The sequence below is a fragment of the Physeter macrocephalus genome, chromosome 2, assembly GCF_002837175.3.
Source record: "Physeter macrocephalus isolate SW-GA chromosome 2, ASM283717v5, whole genome shotgun sequence".
NCBI classification, from domain to species: domain Eukaryota; kingdom Metazoa; phylum Chordata; class Mammalia; order Artiodactyla; family Physeteridae; genus Physeter; species Physeter macrocephalus.
Genome location: NC_041215.1, coordinates 38,879,998 through 38,902,814, shown reverse-complemented (window position 1 = coordinate 38,902,814; position 22,817 = coordinate 38,879,998). Strand labels below are relative to the sequence as shown.

The 22,817-nt window shown below is 41.6% G+C and overlaps 1 protein-coding gene across 1 annotated transcript in view; it reads left to right on the top strand.

The window, feature by feature from the left end:
- Window positions 1-22,817, top strand: part of HERC2 (HECT and RLD domain containing E3 ubiquitin protein ligase 2) — a 234,930-nt gene that overhangs the window by 185,788 nt on the left and 26,325 nt on the right. Inside the window, exons 69-79 of the mRNA XM_024117104.3 lie at window positions 885-1,076; window positions 3,589-3,742; window positions 11,176-11,283; window positions 12,998-13,129; window positions 13,570-13,728; window positions 13,813-13,928; window positions 14,525-14,650; window positions 15,103-15,258; window positions 15,662-15,777; window positions 15,879-16,077; window positions 21,696-21,910. Coding sequence (XP_023972872.1) covers window positions 885-1,076; window positions 3,589-3,742; window positions 11,176-11,283; window positions 12,998-13,129; window positions 13,570-13,728; window positions 13,813-13,928; window positions 14,525-14,650; window positions 15,103-15,258; window positions 15,662-15,777; window positions 15,879-16,077; window positions 21,696-21,910 — 1,673 coding nt within the window. The remainder of the gene's footprint in view (window positions 1-884; window positions 1,077-3,588; window positions 3,743-11,175; window positions 11,284-12,997; window positions 13,130-13,569; window positions 13,729-13,812; window positions 13,929-14,524; window positions 14,651-15,102; window positions 15,259-15,661; window positions 15,778-15,878; window positions 16,078-21,695; window positions 21,911-22,817) is intronic.

Below are 22,817 nucleotides of genomic sequence, written 5' to 3'. Positions count from 1 at the left end.
GGCGAGCTGGACTCTGCTTGGGGAACGGGAAGGGCCCAGCTGCTCCCCTGTTCAGCACAGGTCTCAGTGATGCTCACGAGCTGTGGGATTTCCCAGCTCTGACGGCTCTCTGTTCCTCTCTGTACGCTGGACGCCACCGCCAGCCTCCAGGAGGCTCCTTTGTGGTGGGCGGCAGGCTGTGGGGTGGCTGTCCCACTGGGACACTCCCATCCGCGTGTGGGGTTGGGGGTGTCAGTGATGCTGCCACAGGCAAACAAGCATCTCCTTTCCTCTGCTAATGTGGAAAGAGAGGTAAATGATCGCAGGTGTGGTTTGTTTTAACTGACGTACTGTGAATGGGAAGTACAAGGGCAATATTGAGAAGACTCTTACTTTGTACATTTTCTTTTTAAAAGAGCCTAAGGAGCAAGAGATTATGGACAATGTGTTACATGCCAATAAGTCCGTTAAATATGATTCTAAGAAAGAGTTATGGAGAGGATCTAGACAAAATCTGTAAAAACACAGTGTACAAATTCAGTTGATAGAAAACTCCCAAACATAACCCCATGGGGGTAATTTTACATGGTGTGATTTCATTCCAAGTCTCCCCTTGTAATGTACCTTGGTTATGAACTTGGTCACAGTATAAACTGTCATTTCTTTATAGTTTAGGCATTCCTTTTGACAGCCGTTGGTAATTTGTAAAATAGGTAATTGATCTTGAAAGCGTAGTGCAGGGTGGTGGAGATTTTAGGGGCTTGTCATTTCTTAATCTAGTATTTCATGGTCTTAAATGTCTCAGAAAGTCCCTTATTCATTATTGGTAATCATGTATCCTTTGAGTTTATGACTGTTTTATCTCTTAACATATCATTCCTCATTTTAATTGTTTGACTTTTTAGGATGTTGAAAGCCAAAATAAAGCGTCAGGCCCGGAACTTCAGTCCTTGGATGAGTTCACCAGCCTGTTGGTTGTGGACGACACGCGCGTCATGGTGGACCTGCTCAAGCTATCTGTGTGCGGCCGGGCCGGGGACAAGGGCAGGGACGTGCTTTCGGCTGTGCTGTCTGGCATGGGCGCCGCCTACCCACAGGTGAGCTGCAGGCGGGTGGGCGGGCTGGAGGTGGTGATGCTGTCTCATGCTTGAAGGGCTCCTGCTAAAGATGAGTCCCTTCTCTGTCATCTGTGCTGCAGTTGCTCCCCAGTTTGCCTTTTGATGTAATTTTGATATTTTAGAATTTAGAAATTTCTAGTTTTTACAAAGTCATCTGCCAGTTTTCTCATTTATGGCTTCTGGATTTTGTATTATACCGAAAATATGCTACCAGCATGACGTTTAAAAAACTCTCTCACGTTTCTTCTAATCATTTTTACGTTTTCATTTGTTATTATTTTTACCTTTTTGAACTACCTGGGATTTATCGTGATGTAAGGGATAAAGTCAGGATTCAACTTTACTTTTTCCTAGATGGCGAACATGTTGCCCCAACATCATTGATTGAATAAATCCATCTTTTCCCTAGTGATTTGAAGACCACTTTTATCATATTCTAAACTTTTATGGACTTTTTTCTGTTCCATTAACCTAGTTTCTGTGCTCCAATACCACAGTATTTTAAGTATTAACTATTTAAAATAGATTTTAATATTTGGTAGCATTGGGTCCTGTGGGACTTTCTGCCGTGGTGATGTTCTGTACCTGAGCCATCCAGTATGGTAGCCACCAGCCATATGTGGCTATTGAGTACTTGAAATGTAGCTAGTACACCTGAGGCACTGAAGTTTTCATTGTATTTATCTTTAATTAATTTAAATTTGAACAGCCACATGTGGCTAGTCTAGGGTGTGAAGTCAATATCATATCAGTATATCTTAAAAGTAGAATTGATTAGTCCTGAAGTCCCTGGGCCTCCTTAAGCACCCTTATTTATCAGCAGCCTTGCTCTACCTTTTCAAAACTGGCTGTGTCAGGGAGTCTGATGCCATGTGCTCTGTGTAGATGTGTCATCTGTGTTTCTCCAGGTTCCATATCACCACCACCAAAACCATAAAGTACTTAAGTATGGTCAAGTGGTCTTGAAATCATAGTAAATGGTTTGGTAGGTATTTTAGGGGCTTGTTAATTTTTTAATTTAGGGGCTTGTTATTTCTTAATTGTATTCAGGAAGAACTAAAAGTTATAGGTTTCCTACTTTGTAGTTTTTTGAGGCAAGTTACTTGGCATAATTCTGAGAGATTAAATCAAGGTGAATTGCCATAAGCAAAATATTAATGTTTTTACAAGTTTAACGTATGTGTGAGAGGAAAGGATGGAATGAGAACATGGATTTAAAGTAATACTACCCAGCATTTCTTGTACACGTACCTGCCAGGCCTGGTTCTTGGTGCATTCTCTCAGTACGGAGCACAGGCTTTCCCTTTGCACACTGAGCTCTCAGAGCTCATTACTGCCTCAAAGACACTCAGGTTGCTGGTGGGTGGGAGAAATGGTGGTGGACTCTGAGTGCTCTGAGGACAGAACCGCAGCTGTGACTGCTCTCACCCTCGCCTCAGAGCTTATTGGCCTCTCCTGGGGGAAGGTTCTGAAGCCCAGAAGAGCCCTAGTGGGCTGTGCATTAGGAGTTTGATGATGTCAGCATCTCAGATTCAAGGGGAGACAGAAACAAAGGTGGGGATTTTCTTCAAACTTTCCTGGCCAGTGGCAAGATGCTACTCCTGTGTCCTACCCTGACCTGATATTTGGGACTCTTTAAGGAAAAGAAGAGAAACTTTTGAATTTATAATAATAACACCTAAATGGCAGTGATCTTAGTTTGTCATTAATAAAGCTGTTTGCTAAGCTAATCTGTTTATTATCTAAGTATGAGGAAAAATAGATAAAAACAATCATTTATTTCTGAAAAGTACAGAATAGAGAATAGCTTTATTATTTTTCTCTAAATTAAAAATATTTGGAGATTAATATGTTATTACTATAACAGCATATTCTTGTTTGTTTTTAAAAATAGCAGTCAAGGCGTTTATAATCACCAGTATTGACCATTTAAATGGTGTGAGTCACTAAAGTTTTCAAATGAAATTGGAACATTATGGATTGTTGGGAGAATGTGGTGTGGGGGCTGACCCTAGATGTCTTGGGTCAAGAGACACCCCCAGTTGTCTTCATATTTGTAGTCCTCATTTCAGATGCTGTCTGCTGCTGTTCAACCTGGACAGCTTGGCCGTTCCTCTCCATTCCTGCTCCCCTCCTGCTCGACCCCCGGTGCCTTGTAGGATCTTGGTCCTTTCTATACCTTCTGCTCCTTCGCTTGATAGTTTTGTTCCGGGGGCAGAAGTAATCTTATCTTGATGTAAAGAGAAACTGTTGTAATCACAGGCATTTCGTTTCATCAGTTGCCATGTATTGAGTGTTTGGGGTGTGTCAGGCACCTCCTGGCTGCTTCCTCTGCGAGCTCTCTGCTGTCTTGATTTTATAGGTGAGCCCTAACTTGAACTAGATTTCTCAAACTCCCAAGGCCTCCACTCTGCCCCCGTCCCTACAGAAAGATCTGAATTGGGCGGGCATCCTGACGTCCTTCTGCTTTGTACCCCACTTCTTCCCGCAGGTGGCAGATATGTTGTTGGAGCTCTGTGTCACCGAGTTGGAGGATGTAGCCACAGACTCACAGAGTGGCCGCCTGTCCTCTCAGCCCGTGGTGGTGGAGAGTAGCCATCCCTACACTGATGACACTTCCTCCAGCGGGACAGTGAAGATACCAGGTACTCAGGGCTGGCCCCAGGGAGGAAATGGGGCGTCCCTGCCTGTAGAACAGCTTCATTTCTGCAATTGCATCAGTAGAAGCAGCCATCATTGTTTTATAGAAAAGAAGCTACAGAATTGCTTTAGAATCACTTTTCCCACCTTTTCTAGAAAAACGACTCCCCCCCTGCCTCCGAAATAAAGCATGATACAGAAAACCATGCAAAGTAAATGTTTAGCTTAATGCTTATTAGATGGATGCCTTAGTCACCAAAACTCAGGTCTAGAGTTTTTGTACCTGTCCACAGAAGCCCTCCTTGTGTCCTCCCTTGAAGTAACACTGTCCTGGCTTGTGTTTCTGGACAGTTTCTATTATGCAAGCGTGCATTGTCATCTTAACTCTCTTAATTAGTAATTTCCATCTTTTAAGTTTCTTTTAACCTACAGTTTTTTCCTTTTTTCTCAACAATTCACCTGTGGAGGAACCTGGGCCTTTGACCTGCACACTCCTGCTGCACTTCCACCTGCTCCCCAGCCCTGTCTTTCTGCAGATTTCCCCTGATTCAGAGGCCCAATTAGTTCAGCCTTTGGCGGGACCATTGGTATTTGTGATGCAGCATCTGGAAGCACCTGCTGTCTGCTCATCTATCTCTTCTTTGGTGATGACAGCCGTTACTGATGCTCATTGCCTGAGGCCATTCAATCCATTAGAGGTTGCAAAATGGTGCTCTTCTAATCTTCCAGTGCTTTCTTATTTATTTGCTAGAATACTCTATATAGGGACATTTCCTCTCCTTTGGTTGGTTGTTTGCGTAAGAAAGGCAGGATAAAAGCTTGATTCTTTTCTTCTCTTTACATTTTCAAGAGAATAAACTGGTCACCTATCATTCTTTGCAGGTGACCACTTTTTTTTTTTTTTTTTCTTGGCTGCGCCTCGCGGCTCGTGGGATCTTAGTTCCCCTACCAGGGATTGAACCCAGGCCCACGGCAGTGAAATCGCCAAGTCCTAACCACTGGACCCCAGGGAATTACCTATTTTTTCTTTTATGTCATTATGAACTCATGGATTTAAACATATATGATGGGCTTTAATCCATTGTGACTATTAGCCTACTGAAGCTCAAATTATCCCATCTCCAGACATCGGGAACCTCTTCTTTGGCTCTTGCAGTGACTCGCATATAGTCTGATATGACAGGATGCTTTAGGCTTGTCATGTAGTTTCTCCCCTCCACCTGGAATCTGCCCTGGTATCTTTTAGTGGAGATAGCATTTCAGATCACTGGGCTATCATTGTTTCTAGATTTTTTCAATGGACAGAGATAGGATGATTGAGGGGACAGTCAGACAGACTGACTGACTGACTGACTTTGTTTTGAGTTCATAATGATATGATAGAGCCAAATTCAGAGGTACAAGGTTTCTACTTAACTTCTTCTGTTATGTCAGTGTTTCTTTTGTTCCATACCCCAAATCCTGGTTCTAAGACATGGGATGATAGAATTAGAATATCTCATAATTACTTATTTGCTTTATCCCACATTACATGCACAAAAGACTAAGGGTACAATTCTAATACTACCAAACATGCACATAGTTACTGAAAATATTTAACAAAATTTTTTTCTTGCTTTCTTGCCCTCTTCATTGTTGTAACTTTATTTAAATGATTATACTATATATCCCAGAGCATAATAGCTGTTACATACTCTACTTCCTTCCTTTAAATTTGCATTTAGTTTTAGTTGTCTCCTTCTTATTGTGATTGTCTGAAACTCATTCTCTCATCAGTTCCTCAGCAGGGCTCAGAGGACGGCAGTCCCGACTGAGGTCAGCTTGTTCTAAGAGTTTGTGCCCAAATTTGAAAGTTAGCTTTTTTGGATAGCATGTTTTTCTCCTGTGAAAGTGGGAAAATGCTAATCTATTCCCCCTCCCCTTATAAATTGTGCTTTCTTTCCATAATTTTACTAGAATATGTTTTCATATTGGTTGTTACAAGGCGATATTCTCAGATAAGGGGTTGTGCCCCTTTAAAATGTAGTTTCAGGTCTTGTCTTTCAAGACAGTTTTTTTGCATTACAGTTTGTAGTATTTGTTTGTATCCTAGCTTGTTTTCTTTTTCATGGATATGTGGTCATTTTCTTGTGTTGGATGCCGTTTAGAGCCAGGGGTGGGGGTGGGGGTCCCCCAACCCCCGGGCTGAGGCCTGTTAGGAACTGGGCACAGCAGGTGAGCGGTGGGTGAGCAAGCGAAGCTTCATCTGCTGGGAACCATCACCCCCAACCCCGGCCGTGGAAGAATTGTCTTCCACAAAACTGGTCCCTGGTGCAAAAAGGTTAAAAGGTTGGGGACCGCTGTTTTAGAGTCAGTGTTAGCTACTTCATCTCAAGTGCTTTTTTTTTTTTTTTTTTTTTAATTAAACAGTTTTGGAGGAACAGTTTAATTAATTAATTTATTTATTTATGGCTGCGTTGGGTCTTCATTGCTGCGTGCGGGCTTTCTCTAGTTATGGCGAGTGGGGGCTACTCTTCGTTGTGGTGTACAGCCTTCTTATTATGGTGGCTTCTCGTTGTAGAGCATGGTCTCTAGGTGGGTAGGCTTCAATAGTTGCAACACGCGGGCTCAGTAGTTGTGGCTCGCGGACTTTAGAGTGCAGGCTCAGTAGTTGTCGTGCACGGGCTTAGTTGCTCCACGGCATGTGGGATCTTCCTGGACCAGGGCTCAAACCCGTGTCCCCTGCATTAGCAGGTGGATTCTTAACCACTGCACCACCAGGGAAGTCCCTCAAGTGCCTTTTGTCTCTTTCTTTTTTGTCCCTTTTGTCCTTCTGTTTGTTTCAAAGCATTATTCGTTGTGTTTATTTGCTCCTGTGCTCTTTCTAGTTTAATTTTCATTTCTGAATTTTTTAAAAAAATTCTTTATTTTCTCATTTAGTGTTTTGGTGGTCCTAATTCTAATTTATGTTGTTCTTTCATATCTTGTATCATTTTCCTAATTTATTTTTGCTTGGTTTGAAATAATAGATTATAATTTTCATGTGTTTTGTGGGCACATCTTTCTGGCTTGCTTTCATTGTCTGTAGGAAAATGTTATTCTGTTCTTATTCTCTCTTTTATAACAATAACTTTTTATTGCATTTGACCTTGATACTTTTTAAAATTAATTTTTATTGGAGTAGTTGCTTTACAGCATTGTGTTAGTTTCTACTGTACTACAAAATGGATCAGCTATACATATACATATATCCCCTCTTTCTTGGATTTCTGACCTTGATACTTTTATCCTGATCATTTTTATGTGAAACTAGTTTTCTTAAACTTTTAGAATGAGATGGCATTCAGAAAAGCTTCTTTAACTTTGAGCTCTTACTCTTTCATAGTAGAAATTTACAAAACAAAAGGTAATTCCACTCAGCGGTTGCCTAAGACAAAACTCTGGTATCCCTCTTCCTCTTTTCTGTTTCTCTCTTTACTTCGTAACCAGTCTACCAGCAAGTCCTATCATTTGTACTTTAAAAATATATTCCAAATTAGGTCATTTATCACCAACTCCAGGTCATTCTAGGTCCAACCATCTAGTCTCACCTGGTTTATTATACTAGATGTCATATACTAGTATAATATACATGTTCTGCTTCTACTTCTCACCTCCTGTGTCCCTCAGAATCAACTCCTTACGTGACATCTAGAGAGATTCTCTTAAACGAGTCAGAACATACTGGTACTCTGCTTAAAACCCACCAGTACACCCCTGTAACCTTAAAATAGGATGTAAACCCTTGATGGTGGCCTGTGCAACTTAACATGAGCCCTGTTCACCTCTCCAACAACATTCTCTTCCTCTCTACCCATCTCTCTCTCCTGTCCCCTCCACGTCATCTTCTTTGCTGGTCCTTAAATATGTTTTTCTCCTGTGAAAGTGGGAAGATGATCATCTATTTTCCCCCCTTATAAATTGTGCTTTCTTTCTGTAATTTTACTAGAATATGTTTTCATATTGGTTGTTACAGGTGACATTCTCAGATAAGGGGTTGTGCCCCTTTAAAATGTAGTTTCAGGTCTTGTCTTTCAAGACAGTTTTTTGCATTATAGTTTGTAGTATTTGTTTGCATCCTTGCTTCGGTTTTCTTTTTCATGGGTATGAAAAGGCAGATGGCAAGTACAAAGCAAGACAAATGGCCTAAACCTGGAACATATTTAAGGACCATCCTTACAGTCTTTGCCTTTTGATTGAGATACTTAGGCCATTCATATCTAATGTAATTATAGATGTGGTTGGATTTACATCTGGATTAGGAAGACAGTTAGTTATAGGCAATGTGGTTGGATTTACATCTGCCATTTTGCTGTGTGTGTTCTCTGTGCCTTGTGTCTTTTTTTGTTCCTCCTTCAGTGCTTTCTTTTGTATTAAACAAAATTTTTTTTAGTGTACCATTTAAATTTCTCTGTTGATTTTAAACCACTTTTCTGGTTGTTTGCTCTGAGGATTAAAATACATATTTTAATTTATCATAGTCTACGTCAGGTTAATATTTTAGTTCTGGTAAAATGCAACAACTTTGCTTCATTATAGTTCTATTTCCTCTTCCTTCATTTTTGCTGTTATTGTTGTATATACTGTATCTGTATATGTTGCAGACCTATGCAACATATTTGTAACTATATGTATTAAAAATATATGTATGTGATTTAATAATGATTGCATTGTGCCAGGGATTGGCCAACTTTCGTATGTCACAAAATATTATTTTGAATTTTTTCCAACTATTAAAAAATGTACAGACTGTTCTTAGCTCACAGGCTATGTAAAAATGGTGAGTGGGACAAATTTGTCCCATGGACTATAGTTTCCTAAGCTCTCCTTTATACAGTCTTTCGCCTTGTAAAAATATTAAGAAAAGGGGAAAAAAACCCCTTATTTCTCAATTCATGTATTTCCCATTTTTAGTGCTCTTTATTTCTTCCTGTGGATTCAAGTTACTATCCAATATCATTTTATTTCAGCCTGAAATATTTTAAGTGGTTTTTCTAAATCATTTCTGCTGGCAGTGGATTCTCTCAGTATGTGTGTATTTGGGAATGTTTTTATTTTGCCTTCACTTTTGCAGGATAGTTTTGCTGGAGATAGAATTCATAGTTGATAGACATTTTTCTCTCATATCACTTTAAATTTGTCATCCCACTGGCTTCTTGTGTTCATTGTTTCTCAAGAAAAGTCAAAGTTAACTGTATTTTGTACCCCTATATGTTATGTGTCTTTTTCTCTTGCTTTCATGATTTTCTCCTTGTCTTTAGTTTTCAACAGTTTCAGTATAATGTGTCTGGGTGTGGATCTCTTTGTGTTTTCCTACTTGGGGTTATTAATTTTTGGAACTGTGGATTAATGTTTTTCATCAGACTGGAGATTTGGGGCTATCTCTGTTCAAGTACTTTTTCTACCCCCTGTTTCCCTCTTCCCTCTTTTTTTGGGGGGTGGGATTCCCATTATGCATATGTTTGTATGCTTGATGTTGTCTCCCAGGTTTATGACACTTTATTTATCTTCAGTCTTTTTTCTTCTGTTCTCCAGTTAGAGTAATAGAAATTACACAGTCTTCAAGTTGTATAATGTTTCTTTTTTTCTGCCATTTCAAATCTGCTGTTTTGTCCAGCTGGTGAATGTTTCATTTCAGTCATTGTACTTTTTCCACCCCCAAAATTCCTCTTAGTACTTTTTTCTTTGAGCCATTGTTATCATATTTTCCTTTGTGATCATGTTTTGTCTGGTTTTCTTGGACTCTTTGAACATATTTATTACAGCTGCTTTGAAGTTGTTGTCTACTCAGTTCAGCATCTGGCCATCAGGGTCAGTTTCTGTTGCCTGATTTTCTTCCTGAGTATGGCTCACACTTTTCAGTGTTTTTGCCTATCCCATTATTTTTTTATTGAAAACTGGACATTTTAGATTGTATTGTGTCACCTGGATTCTGACTTTTTTTTTTTGAGATTTGTATTTGTCGCTGGGTTTCTTTGGTTGTTTTTTGTGTGTTTGTTTTGTAACATGCCTAGAATTACTCTCTGAAATCTCTCCTGCACATCACATATCCACTGGTGTCCCTGCTCACTTTTCTGTTTTGATTTTTTTTTTTTTTTTTTTTTTTGCGGTACGCGGGCCTCTCACTGTTGTGGCCTCTCCCGCTGCAGAGCACAGGCTCCGGATGTGCAGGCCCAGCAGCCATGGCCCATGGGCCTAGCCGCTTCAAGGCATGTGGGATCCTCCTGGACCGGGGCACAAACCTGCGTCCCCTGCATTGGCAGGCAGACTCTCAATCACTGTGCCACCAGGGAAACCCACTATTTTGATTTTTGTTTTCTAGCCTGACTTCTAGGGTTTGCTCTATGTCTGCTTGGTTTGGTGCTCAAGCCTGCTGAGTTCCCTTCTGCGGGTGGATCTCTGTGCGGGTGGGAGCAAGGAGGGCATGGAAGTCAGTGTTTTGGCAGTCTTCCCCGTGCGTGTGTGTGCGCCCGACTCTTCCCGTTTTCCTGAGTACACGTGCCTCGCGTCATCCAGGCCTCCATGACATCCTCATTGAGCCCTTTTTTGCTCTCTGACTTCCAGGATCTTCCTGTTAGAGTGCTGGCTAGTTCTCAAGTCTGGCACCCCCCCAGCCACACCCCCATCCCCAGGCCAGCAAAGATGCAAGCTTTTCTGTGTGTCCTCAGTTGCCCTCCCTACTCTCTGACTTCCAGAATCCTTGCCCTGGCACTTCCCCTGCTCTACACAGTGAGCATAAAGCCCCAGGAGGTAGAGTCCTGCCCTGGTAGAGCTGTGGCCCAGCTTGTGTAGAGCAGCCCCAGGCAAGGACACCACAGGCTCTCACTGTCCCTACCCAAGTTTGGCAGGTTTTTCCATAAAAAATCACTTCTCAATTTGTTGCTTGCTGTTAATTGATTTGAAGAGCCCTGGAATCACTGATTTTTATCATTTTGAGTGGTTTTATAGTTATTTTGCCACCCTCTTCCCTCCACCAAAACCCAGTCCTACCCTTTACTGATTCTTCTGTAAGCTAATTTGTGCCAGAGAAGACTCTAGATCTAATGCTAAATGCTTGATGCATGTGATTTTATATGGCTTTTAAAATATGGGGGTGGGCAGGATAATAAAGCGTGGTCTCACAGCTGGGGCTGCAGCATGAAAATGTGTCCAGAAGTGAGACCACAAAACCAGTTGGCCAAGTGAGAATGTCTTCTGGCGTTTCCATCACAGGTGAATTCTTCTGTGGGAGGCAGGGTGGGAGAGAGGGGTGCTCAGTCTTAGGTTCGTATTTTTTGAGGTTAGTTCTTCCTGAGTTTTTGCTTTTCATTAGCTGTTACACATCATTTTAGTCTCACTGCTTCTGTGTGGCTTTTGGCCTTGTCTGTGGTATGTTGAGTGGGAGTTGTTACCTTGTGTTTTGTGCTCACTTGTCCTCCAGGCGCAGAAGGACTCAGGGTGGAGTTTGACCGGCAGTGCTCCACAGAGCGGCGCCACGACCCTCTCACAGTCATGGACGGCGTCAACAGGATTGTCTCCGTGCGGTCAGGTGGGAAGCGAGTTGAGCTTGCTTTGTAGAACGGAACCATTAGCATGACTAAACAGAACATTGCTACTGCTTCGTTCTCATGTAAGACTTAAGGAAGGGACCGTAAGTGATCCAGCTGCAAAATACAGTAGGTTTTATCTGCCTCTTCCCAGTACTTTCAGTAAGATAATTATTCAAGTGATGTTTGCCCGTAACCACTGATGAGTGGGATTACTGGGTGACTAGTGTGAGCGCGGGTCCTTGTTGGGAGCACAGGCCATCTGGGGCCCAGTCTCAGCCAGGCAGTGGAGTCGGTGCTGTAACGTGTGTGGTAGTGCCGGGCTCATGCCAGGTAAGTGTTGACGTACTACAAGGCTTTAAAGGCTTTTGGTTTTTAATTGATTGCAGTGAGGACTGGGGCTCCACACGGAGGAAGTGTTCTGTGCGTGTGGTGGACAGCACTGGAGTGGGCGGGAGATGTCTCCTCTGGGCCTCTCTCTGCTCTGCTGATGTGCTTCAGGAGGTTGAGCAACCTCACGCTCAACGTGAGGCTGAGCAAGAGCAAATCACCCTAATTAGGGGCTTGTTAAGTGCTCTTCATTGGGTGTTTTAGAACCATCAGTGCAGGGGTATGTGTGTGTGTGTGTGTGTGTGTGTGTGGTTGTGCGTGCGTGCGTGTACGCGCGTGTGCGTATGTGTGTGTTCATGCGCATGCGTGTGCGTGCGTGCGTGTATGCGAGTGTGTGCGTGCGCGAGCGTGTGTGTGCCTGTGCGTGTGTGCGTGCGTGTGTACGTTTGTGCGTGCGTATGTGCACGTGTGTTGCGTGTGTGTGTGTGTGTGTTCGTGTGTGCGTGTGTGTGCGCGTGCAGATCTCTTCAGACTTCTTTATCCTTCACCTGGAGCAAGGGTCAGCAGATGTTTCCTGACATAACTACTCCCCTCTGCCTTTGTAGTGAAGGCAGCCACAGACCGAATGTAAACGATGGGCCTGGCTGTGACCCAGTAGAATTTTACTCACAAGACGTTACTTCGGATGAAGTCGTGTCACAGATGAGCATGGATTTTTTTTCTGGCAGTTTGACAAATGTCGATGTAGTTTGCAGTAGTGTTGTGAGTTGTTTCCCCCGGTTTCTGTGCTTCCAACAAGATTCCCTCCAGGCTACTCCCATGCTGCTGACCGATGGTGCTTCGAAGTAGAAGCGTGGTTGGGGTAGCACGCCACACGCCTGTCTCTCCAGCTCCTCTTCATGGCACCCCAGGCCCTGGGCTCTGGCCGGGCTGCTCTACTCTCCCTTGGGGGTGGCTCTTCCTTGCTGAGCTGCCCCTGTGCCGCAGGGGTGCCCCTGTGCCTTTGAACATTTGCACCCTCTTTGGGGAACACCAGGGCTTTTCTGTTTTGTTGCCTGGGTAACAACCATTATATCAGACCTTCCCCAAGAAACCTCCCTGCGGCCCCGACCCTGGGTGTGAGCACGGGCTGTCTCTGCGGGCCTCTCACACAGCATCATGGTTGTGTGTGAGTGTCTCTGTTGGAGCAGTGCCTGCCTGCCCTCCACTTCCCAACTGCTTGCTACGGTGTGAGTCCAAGGGCATGGTGTGAACGCACATAGGGAGCGGGCTGGAGGAGCCAGCTATTCTTCAGACATGGCGTGAATGACTTTGCTTTGTATCTAAAGAAGTTGATGTTGATCTGATGATGGGTGAACCAAACCCCAGTGTGCTTTTGTCCTCCAGGCCGGGAGTGGTCTGACTGGTCCAGCGAGCTGCGCATCCCCGGGGATGAGTTGAAGTGGAAGTTCATCAGTGACGGGTCTGTGAATGGGTGGGGCTGGCGCTTCACAGTCTACCCCATCATGCCAGCTGCAGGTGAGGAGGAGACTTATGGCCACCAAGGCTTGATGACCCACGCGAGGGAAACACACATGTCGTTTTCATTTAGTACTTTGTGGTCTGCCTTCTCCTGTGGTGCTGGGGCCCAGCACTGCCCAAGGCCCCACCATGGCAAAGATCAGAACTGCAGTGAGCTGCTTCAGCTGTCTGCCTATTGGGTGTTAGCCCTCCATCCTCACCCAAAGTTTCCCAGCTGTTGCTGGTTGCAGTTTTTAAGCCATTTGATTTTTCAGGTAAAATGTCAGTGTACAGAACGTAGTTATGTGCAAGACAGTGGCGGCACCCCAGGCGCCCCTCTAACCGTGGCATCCAGGGGGATGAGGCCCACTCATTGTTGGTTGAATCTGTCCAAGTCTCCTTGTGGGGTAGCTCTCGCCCTGTCCAGCAAGGGGACATTTATAGTGCTCTTTTTTCAGGCCCTAAAGACCTCCTTTCTGATCGCTGCGTCCTCTCCTGTCCGTCCATGGACTTAGTGACCTGTCTGTTGGACTTCCGGCTCAACCTTGCCTCAAACAGAAGCATCATCCCCCGCCTTGCAGCCTCTCTGGCAGCGTGTGCACAGCTGAGTGCCTTAGGTAAATGGCACCCCCGTTGTCGGGTCTGTCTTATTCCGTGAGAAAAATGGTCATCCTCTGACATTTTCTGTCTTCTCATTTCAGCTGCCAGTCACAGAATGTGGGCCCTTCAAAGATTAAGGAAGCTTCTTACAACTGAATTTGGGCAATCAATTAACATAAACAGGCTACTTGGAGATGATGGGGAAACGAGAGCTTTGGTACGAAACATCACATTACAGTTTCTAGTCGTGTGACCCTTTGGGACTAAAGTGTTGCTTTAATAATGTAAACTTCTAAATCACCGAGAAGAGTTGGGAAATTTCACATAGGAGTAGACAGCTTTTTTTGCATCCAGACTCCCTCATATTGCTACTATATTGAGTTCAGGCTGGGCTTTGATTTTAATAACAGCCCTATGTCGATGGCTGTGAGAATAGGATTGTCTGTTGTACTTTATGAGTCTGACTCACCACCACCCCGTTGTTTTTCTGGATGAAATAGTTACTATGAAAAGAATTCTTGATCTTAACCATGTTGGAGATGGAGGTTTGTAGGCCAGAAAGTTCCTTTCTGGTTCCCTGGGAGTTGCTATGCTGAAATTAAGACCAAACATTCTGAGGTGAATTTTCATGTTCTTTTTAATTTTCATGTTCATCACGTCCTTTTAGATTTTTTCCTATTTGAAAGTATCAATCACATGTTTTAGGAGAGAACAGTATCAATGTAATAAAACATTTGACTGACAGGAACAAAACACTCGACTCCCCTGCATTTGGTTTCCTGGGATAGGTTATAATTTGGTTGTTTTCTGAAGAGTTTTTCAGGCAGTGCTCTTGCTGCTCTGGTGAAAGGCCTTCCAGAAGCTTTGCAAAGGCAGTTTGAATATGAAGATCCTATCGTGAGAGGTGGCAAACAACTGCTCCACAGCCCATTCTTCAAGGTAATACTTGACTTGTTCTAAAGTGATGAGAGAGCCACAGAGAGCCATCAAGTGCTGTGCATCAAGTATCAGGCATCCCTGAGAACAGGTGTAGCTATTGCTGAAGTTGAATATGAAAAATTTTCAGGAGTAACTGTGTGATCTAAGCCCTTGTACTTTAAGTATCAGTGTGCTTTCAGATTCCTTGATTTAGGTGGCAAGTGTTGTAGCAGTAGTCTGATCTGAGGTTCTGTTGTCAGGTGCATCGTTAGTAACTGGATAGGAATAATCCACATCACTGGTGATGCTAAGACCCTTGCTGGGCATGTGGCAGTCAGCCTGGCACGAGGAATTCTGAAGGAGGTCCCACAGGGAGCCTGCGTGGGGGCCGTCTTTGGCAGGCAGTGTTGGTGAAGTGGAATGTTAGCCGTGTCTCTGAGTGTCCCTGTGTTGTTAATTTGTGGTGGCTGCAGGTACTAGTAGCTCTTGCTTGTGACCTGGAATTAGACACTCTCCCTTGCTGTGCTGAGACGCACAAGTGGGCTTGGTTCCGAAGGTACTGCATGGCCTCCCGTGTTGCTGTGGCCCTGGACAAGAGAACACCACTGCCCCGTCTGTTTCTCGATGAGGTATTGCAAGATATTTTGGAACCACTTTTGGGATGCACAGTGTTTTCTTTATAGTGTAAAAAGATGCCAATATTATGAGACACAGTAACATTTCTTTTGCCAAGGAATATCATAAAGAAAAAAGCACATAGGTGAAAATGAATAAACTGATACTGTAAATTTCAGTTAAAGTTTATTTTTAGTAAAGATATAATGATACTTACTGTCTAGGCATTTTAAAATATCTTCAACGTGATATAATCATGTTGGTTTTGCTTATTAACTGTAAAGTCACAATGTTGATGTTGGCATTCCCTCATATTCTTGGGTGGGGAGACCTCCTCTCCTGTCTTCTTACCTTAGTATTATTTGTTTTATTCTTGAGAGAAGAGTGTTTGATGTATAATCTCATAATAATGTCCAGGTGGCTAAGAAAATTCGTGAATTAATGGCAGACGGCGAAAACATGGATGTTCTCCACGAGAGCCACGGCATTTTTAGAAGAGAGCAAGATGAACAACTTGTGCAGTGGATGAACAGGTTTACTATATCAGAAACAAGAAATAATGTTGTCTGTGAGAGAATGGTGCTTCACGTGCAGTTCTTTCCCATGTCATTTGTTCTCTTAATGTTTGTTACAGGCGACCAGATGACTGGACTCTTTCTGCTGGCGGCAGTGGAACAATTTATGGTTGGGGTCATAATCATAGGGGTCAGCTTGGGGGCATCGAAGGTGCAAAAGTTAAAGTCCCCACTCCCTGTGAAGCCCTTGCAGCTCTCAGACCCGTGCAGTTAATTGGAGGAGAGCAGACGCTCTTTGCAGTGACAGCTGATGGGAAGGTAAGAAGGTGCATTTCCTGTGTCATACTGACACTGAAACTGAGACAGCTGTGGCTGGAGGGCATTTGTTTGGTTCACAGCATGTATAACTATTCTGTGCTAAAACAGTATCTCAAGATTATGTACACAGTGCTTATGGTGTGCTGGAAGCAGTTATCGTTCTAAAGTATCTCTGTATAATCTTTAATGTGTTCTGTGGTTTTAGAATTTTTTATTTTGAGATGCAGCATACATAAAACATAATCGTTTGCGTGTCAGTTCGTTAAATGTATGTATTCCTTTTTTGTTTGCTATCATAATGCTCTTTTAAAAAATTAATTGCTACTGATATATGGAAATCGTTAGTATTTATATATTGACGTTATGTTTAGTGACCTTATTATACTCTTTTCTTTCTTAGTATCTCAAACTGTTGTGTATCTTCTTTATAAAGCCATGTTCTGTAAATAAATTTTGTTCCTTCCTTTCCAGTTCACCTGTCTTTTACTTTTACTTTTACTTTTCTCCTCTGCATGGGAGAAATGGAGCTCATCAGGCTGGTGGGCGCTGCAGTACAGTATTGAACGGGGGTGGTAGTGGGCCTATTCTTGGCTTGATCCAGGCTGCAAAGGAAACACTGTGATGGAATGCTTTACACACTTACTGTGGGGTTTTGGTAGATGCCCTGTATCAGATTAAGGAAGTTCCCTTCTTTTTTCCATTTAGGAATAGGTACTGACTTTCGTCAAACATTCTTCCTATGTTTAAAAAATAATCAAAGAGATGTTTTTCTCCTTTAGTGGATTAATATAGTGAATTGGATTAATTGTTTTCCTTATATCAGATAGTCTTGCATTCTTTGGAAAAACCTTACTTGGTCAGGTTCTGTTTTATATTTATTTGGTTTGTGTTTGGGATTTTTGGGAGATCCAGGATCATGAGTGCAATCATCATAATATTCTTGTCTTACCCACTCCATGTCTGGTTATGGTACTATTGGATTGGCCAAAAAGTTCCTTCGGTTTTTAGGTTAAAAATAAGAGACACATTTTTCATTTTCACCAAGAACTTTATTGAACAACGTATTCACTGTTTTGTTCCACTGCCTTCTGCCATTTTTCAGGCAACTTCATGATTCTGTCTTCCCAAAACTTTTTACCTTTTTGAGCAAAGAACTGTTCCAGGTGTCTTTTACAGTATTCAGGGAATTGACGTTTTTTCCATTAAGAGAATTTTGTAAAAAGCAAAATAAATGGAAATCTGAAGGTGCAATGTCTGCTGAATACGGCGTATGAATCAGAACTTCCCAGCCAAACTGTAACAGTTTTTGCCTGGTCATCAAAGAAACATGCGGTCTTACGTTATCCTGATGGAAGATTATGCGTTTTCTGTTGACTAATTCTGGACGCTTTTTGTTGAGTCCTGCTGTCAGTTGGTCTAATTGGGAGTGGTACTTGTTGGAATTAATCGTTTGGTTTTCCAGAAGGAGCTCATAATAGAGGACTCCCTTCCAATCCCACCATATACACAACATCACCTTCTTTGGATGAAGACCGGCCTTTGGTGTGGTTGGTGGTGCTTCATTTCACTTGCCCCACGATCTCTTCCGTTCCACATTATTGTACAGTATCCACTTTTCATCGCCCAACACAATTTGTTTTAAAAACAGAACATTTTTGTTACGTTTCAGTAGAGAATCTCATGCGGAAATACGGTCAAAAAGGTTTTTTTTTTGCTTAACTAATGTGGAACCCAAACATCAAAGTGATTAACATAGCCAAGCTGCTGCAAATGATTTTCAGTGCTTGTTTTGGATATTTTGAGTATGTCATCTATGTCGTATGTGGTACAATGTTGATTGTTTTCAATGAATGTCTTGATTTGATCGCTGTCAACTTCAACTGGTCTATCCGACCGTGGAGCATCGTCCAGCAAGAAATCTGCAGCATGAAACTTTGCAAACCACTTTTGACATGTTCAGTCAGTCACAGCACCTTTTCCATACACAAATTAGCAACATGTACAAATGCTGTGCACAAATTTTTTTTTGCATTTTCCATGCACAAATCTTTTTTTGCATTTCAGTTGCGTTTTTACCTTTCTTGAAATAATAAAGCATAATGTGCCAAAAATGTTGCTTTTTCCCCCCCTCTATCTTCAGTATTAGAATGGCTACACAAAAATTCACCAATTTTGATGTTTTTTTTTTAAATGCACACTGATAATGACAGCTGTCCCAATACAGTCTAACAAAATTGTTTCAAATGAAGTTAAAGACAACTAAGCACTACTAGAGCCATCTTACAGAAAAAAACAAAAGAACCTTTTGGCTAACCCAATATATTAGTTATCTGTTTAACTTACAACAGTTGGCGTAAAACAATACACCTTTATTATTTCACAGTTTCTCTGAGTGGCTTAGCTTGGGCCTCCAGCCCAGAATCTCTCATCAGGCTGCAGTTGCTGCAAGGCTGGCCTGAGGAAAATTCAGCTCCCCATGACCTGTTGGCTAAGGTTGCCCTCAGCTCTTTGCTATCTCACTATGTGGCAGCTGGCTTCATCAGAGGGAGCAAGGGAGAAGGCAGGAGAGCGTGAGAGCAAGACAAGTCACAGTCTTGTGTGAGCTAATCCAGAAGTGATACTCCATCCCTGTTGCTGTATTCTGTCCATTAGAAGAGAGTCACTAGGTCTAGCCCACATCCAAGAAGGGATTACATAGGGGCGGGAATCCCTGCAAGCAGGGACTCTTGGGAACCACGTCAGAGGCCATCCGCCAAAAGTATCAAGGTCGTGCTAGCCTCATAGCAAGGGTTGAAGTGTAGCTCTCTTTTTCTGTTTTCTGGAGAATTCTGTCTTTCAGTTGTTTCCTGGTGATTTTAACATGTATATTTAAAATCTAAAGTTAATTAGTATTTCTATACTCCTCTCAAATTAAAAAGGCTGATCCTTTGTTATCCTGTGTTTTGGCACTAACCTGTTCCCCGAATGATAGGCATTATTATTATTGTTGTTTTATATAGACCGTGTGTTTTCTAGATTTACCCAAATGTTATACACATCTTTGCTCACCAATTATTTCATATGTCTCAGATCTTATATCTGCAATCATTTTTCTTCTACTTTAAGCGTGTATTTTCAGTTTCCTTTTGTGAGGGTCTCTTGTTGGTTAATCTCCTGATTGTTTTTGTTGTTTATTTAAAAATATCTTAGTTTTGTCCTTTTTCTAGGTAAAGGATAGTATTTTTGGCTATGGGAATCATATAGTCTGGTCTCTGTTGCAATTATGAAAGCAGCTTGTGGAGAATATGTAAATGAATGGGTGTGGCAAAATCAGGTGGTGGGCCTGATTTGCCAAGCCCTGTTCTAGAGTATAACATTTTCAGTTGACCATTATTTTCAGTCACCCTATTAAAGGTTTTATTCTTCTGGTTTTTGGCATTCGTTGTTGCTAATGGGATGTCAGCAGTCAGATTAATTTTTACCCAAATGAAGGTAATAAATCTTTTCTTTGTAGCTGCTTTCAAGGTCTTTCTTTAGTGATCTACAGTTTCACTAGAATATATTTAGATGTCAATTTCTTTTTACTTTTCCTGCCCTTTTTTGTGTTGTTTTGTTTCTGCCAGGTGGTGAGGGATGAGGGGTGGGCTTCCTGGCTCTGAAAAGTGGTCTTTTAACAACTCTGGTAAATTCTCAGACATTATTTTTTCAAATATTGCCTCTCCCATATTCTCTGTATGATCTGTACCTAAAACTCTGCGTTCTGATTGACATTCAGGTGAGGAGGTCTATCCCAAATTCTCTCTTCTTTTCTATTTCCTCTTCTCTTTGTGTTTCTGTGCCATATGCTGGATAATTTCCTTAGATCCATTTTCTAGTTGTCTGATTTCTTCACCTGTTTATAATCTTCTGTTTAATACTTCTGGGTTTTTTGTTTCAACTATGTTTTTTTAATTTCTGGAAGTGCTGCTTTGGCTTACCTTCTCGTCTCTTATTCCTTGGGGATACTTTCAAGCTTTTATTTCTTTAAACATAATATTGGACTTTTTTTCTTCTGACTCTCTCTCATGGTGCCTTCCTTCCTTTTAGATAATGGGAATTTTTAAAACTATGAGCTGACCACTTTCCTTGGAAAATTTGATGTAGGAATTCTTTGAGGCCTAGTTTTTTTGTGTTTGTTTTTTGTATGTTGCTTTTTGTTTTGTTTTTGATTTCTCTCAGCTAAGGTATTTTATTACAGGGTCCATGCATTTAATGGACACATTTTAAAAGATGATATCCTAAACTATCAGAATCTATTAACATCTTAGAAAGCTAAATATCTCACAGAAATGGGACTCTGAACAATAAAGTTCTGATAGGATGAGACGATTTTGAAGCATGGAAAACTGCCTGGAAATAGCTCCATGAAAGGTGTCTGAGAGGAGGAGTTCCAGACAGAAGACTGAGGAGAGATCAGGCAGTATCTAAATGAAGAGAAAGTAAAAGAAGACGGCAGCACATTTTCACTTTTTCATAGTGTTGTCTCCTGCCTGTGCTGGTTAAGAAGTTTGTGGTGTCAGAGGCCTAGTTTGAAGTCACTAATCAAATGAGAATTTGTGACCCTGGGTACTACCAACTTTAAGCCATTGTAAATTAAATTCTCTACCTATGGAATTTAGACTACCATAGGTAGCATTAATTCAGACTGAAAACCAACTCAAGGACCAGCTTTTGTAGTTATGAATTCTCAGGAGAGATTTTCCACCCTCTCATTCAGTCCTAAGTTTTGAAAAGGCAACTCTTTTTCTTCTTCTTAGTTCTCATTCACAGTCTGAGTGAGGGGAAGCGCTCAGAGCCTCTCCTTTCTACAGTCTCCCTTTAGGCTTGGTGCCTCACTGCCCACACTCGGTGTACTCGAGAGCCTTGAAACCTTCCCAGGGGAGGCCGACTTTGGGTTCATTTATCCATCTGAATTCTTGGTTTCACTTCCTGTTTTAGTCCTTGAAGTTTCCTTACTGTTGTGTCAGTGCAGCAGAGCATTTGAAACAATATGAAACAGCATTTAAATTGTTATAGGAGAGGTGTTTGACATGCATCTGGAAATGACAATCTTGATTTTTTTTTTTTTATGGTAAAGATGTTTTTTGTCCCAGATCAATTACCCACTTACAATGAAAGAAAAGTAGTATATTCTGCTGTGTGATTTGTATGCTGCCTTGCTGAAGTACTAAGTATATGTATAATTTTCATATGGGTGTTTCTGTAGGTGTTATTTATCTGGGATTTGCATATAGTAGCTAATTAAATCTTTTGTTTTTCTTGGTATTAATTGTAGTTGCTATTCTAGACAAAAATAGAAATGCTTCCAGGGAAAAGACCATGTTTTCAAAATACATTTTCTGAATTTGGGGTTTCTATTAGTTTTAACGTTTTCTTTAATTTTTAGAGATCTGATAAAGCAAAAATAAAGTCTTAAACATTCCTGTGATTTTTAATTTTTAATTTTATTTTTCTGTGGTAAAAATATCGAGAACATTGATTTGGTTTATTAATTACTAAAATATAGGTTATTAATTACTAAAATGATCTAATTGGTTTATTGTTTACTGAAATATATTTAGATAAAAATCTGATGTTTATATTACTTTTTCTTGTCTTAGCTGTATGCCACTGGGTATGGTGCAGGCGGCAGACTAGGAATTGGAGGGACAGAGTCGGTATCTACCCCAACATTACTTGAATCCATTCAGCATGTGTTTATTAAGAAAGTAGCTGTGAACTCAGGAGGAAAACACTGTCTTGCCCTCTCTTCAGAAGGAGAAGTTTACTCTTGGGGTGAGGCAGAAGATGGGAAGTTGGGGCATGGCAACAGAAGGTATTATGTGAAAACATCATTTTTAATGTTATGTTTTCCTCTTCTTGTTTGTTTGTGTTAATGCTTGTATGGTGTATTGGCAGTTTGTTTTTTAAGACAACATTTGTAATAATCTACTCAAAGTTAATGTTAATGACTCATTTAGCAGAAATAAGTTCATGTGACATTATTTAGGCTTGCCTACATGACCCCTCTATTGGGGGGAAATCAGTTCTGAATTTTGATTTCTGATTACTAAGTATGGTGAGCTTCATCTTGTCCTTTCCCCCCAAGTCTCCTTCTCCTAGTCCCCGAGTCATCCACTGAATCACAGTTGGCATTTTGTTAATATGCAGATGCTAAAACTGTAAATACAGAGGAAATGGCAGTAGGGGAAAGGGACACACAAATGACATAGTTTTTTAAACAAAGCAATCAAACCCACTAAATTTTTAAAAAGTAATGGGAACTACCTGCCAAATTGGAATGACAGGGCCCTTTGCATCTGAAATAACTAAAGCACCCGACAAAATATATGAAACAGCAGCCCTAAAGACATTGGATAACAGGAAGTAAAGTACGGTCAGTGATCTCCAGAGGTGAATACTGACAATCATGTGTGAGGAGAATATCTGAGAGGCCAAGGAACAGACCACCTAAAAAGATTAGGAGGAACATTCCCAGAGCTCACAGAGGGCAGAGGATAGTGCCTACTCCCCAAACCTCATAATTCACAGGGCACTGAGTAGAGGACTAAGAGTGATGGTGCACAACAGAGAGGAAAGAAATTAACCATAGACTAAGTGTTGTTCTGATCCCACCAACAAAGCTAAAAAGCAAGACCTGAAAGGATTAAACTGTTTACGGGTAACTTAACCATGTTGTAGAGATCAAAGCTCAAGAATGTTTTTATGGATACAAACATATC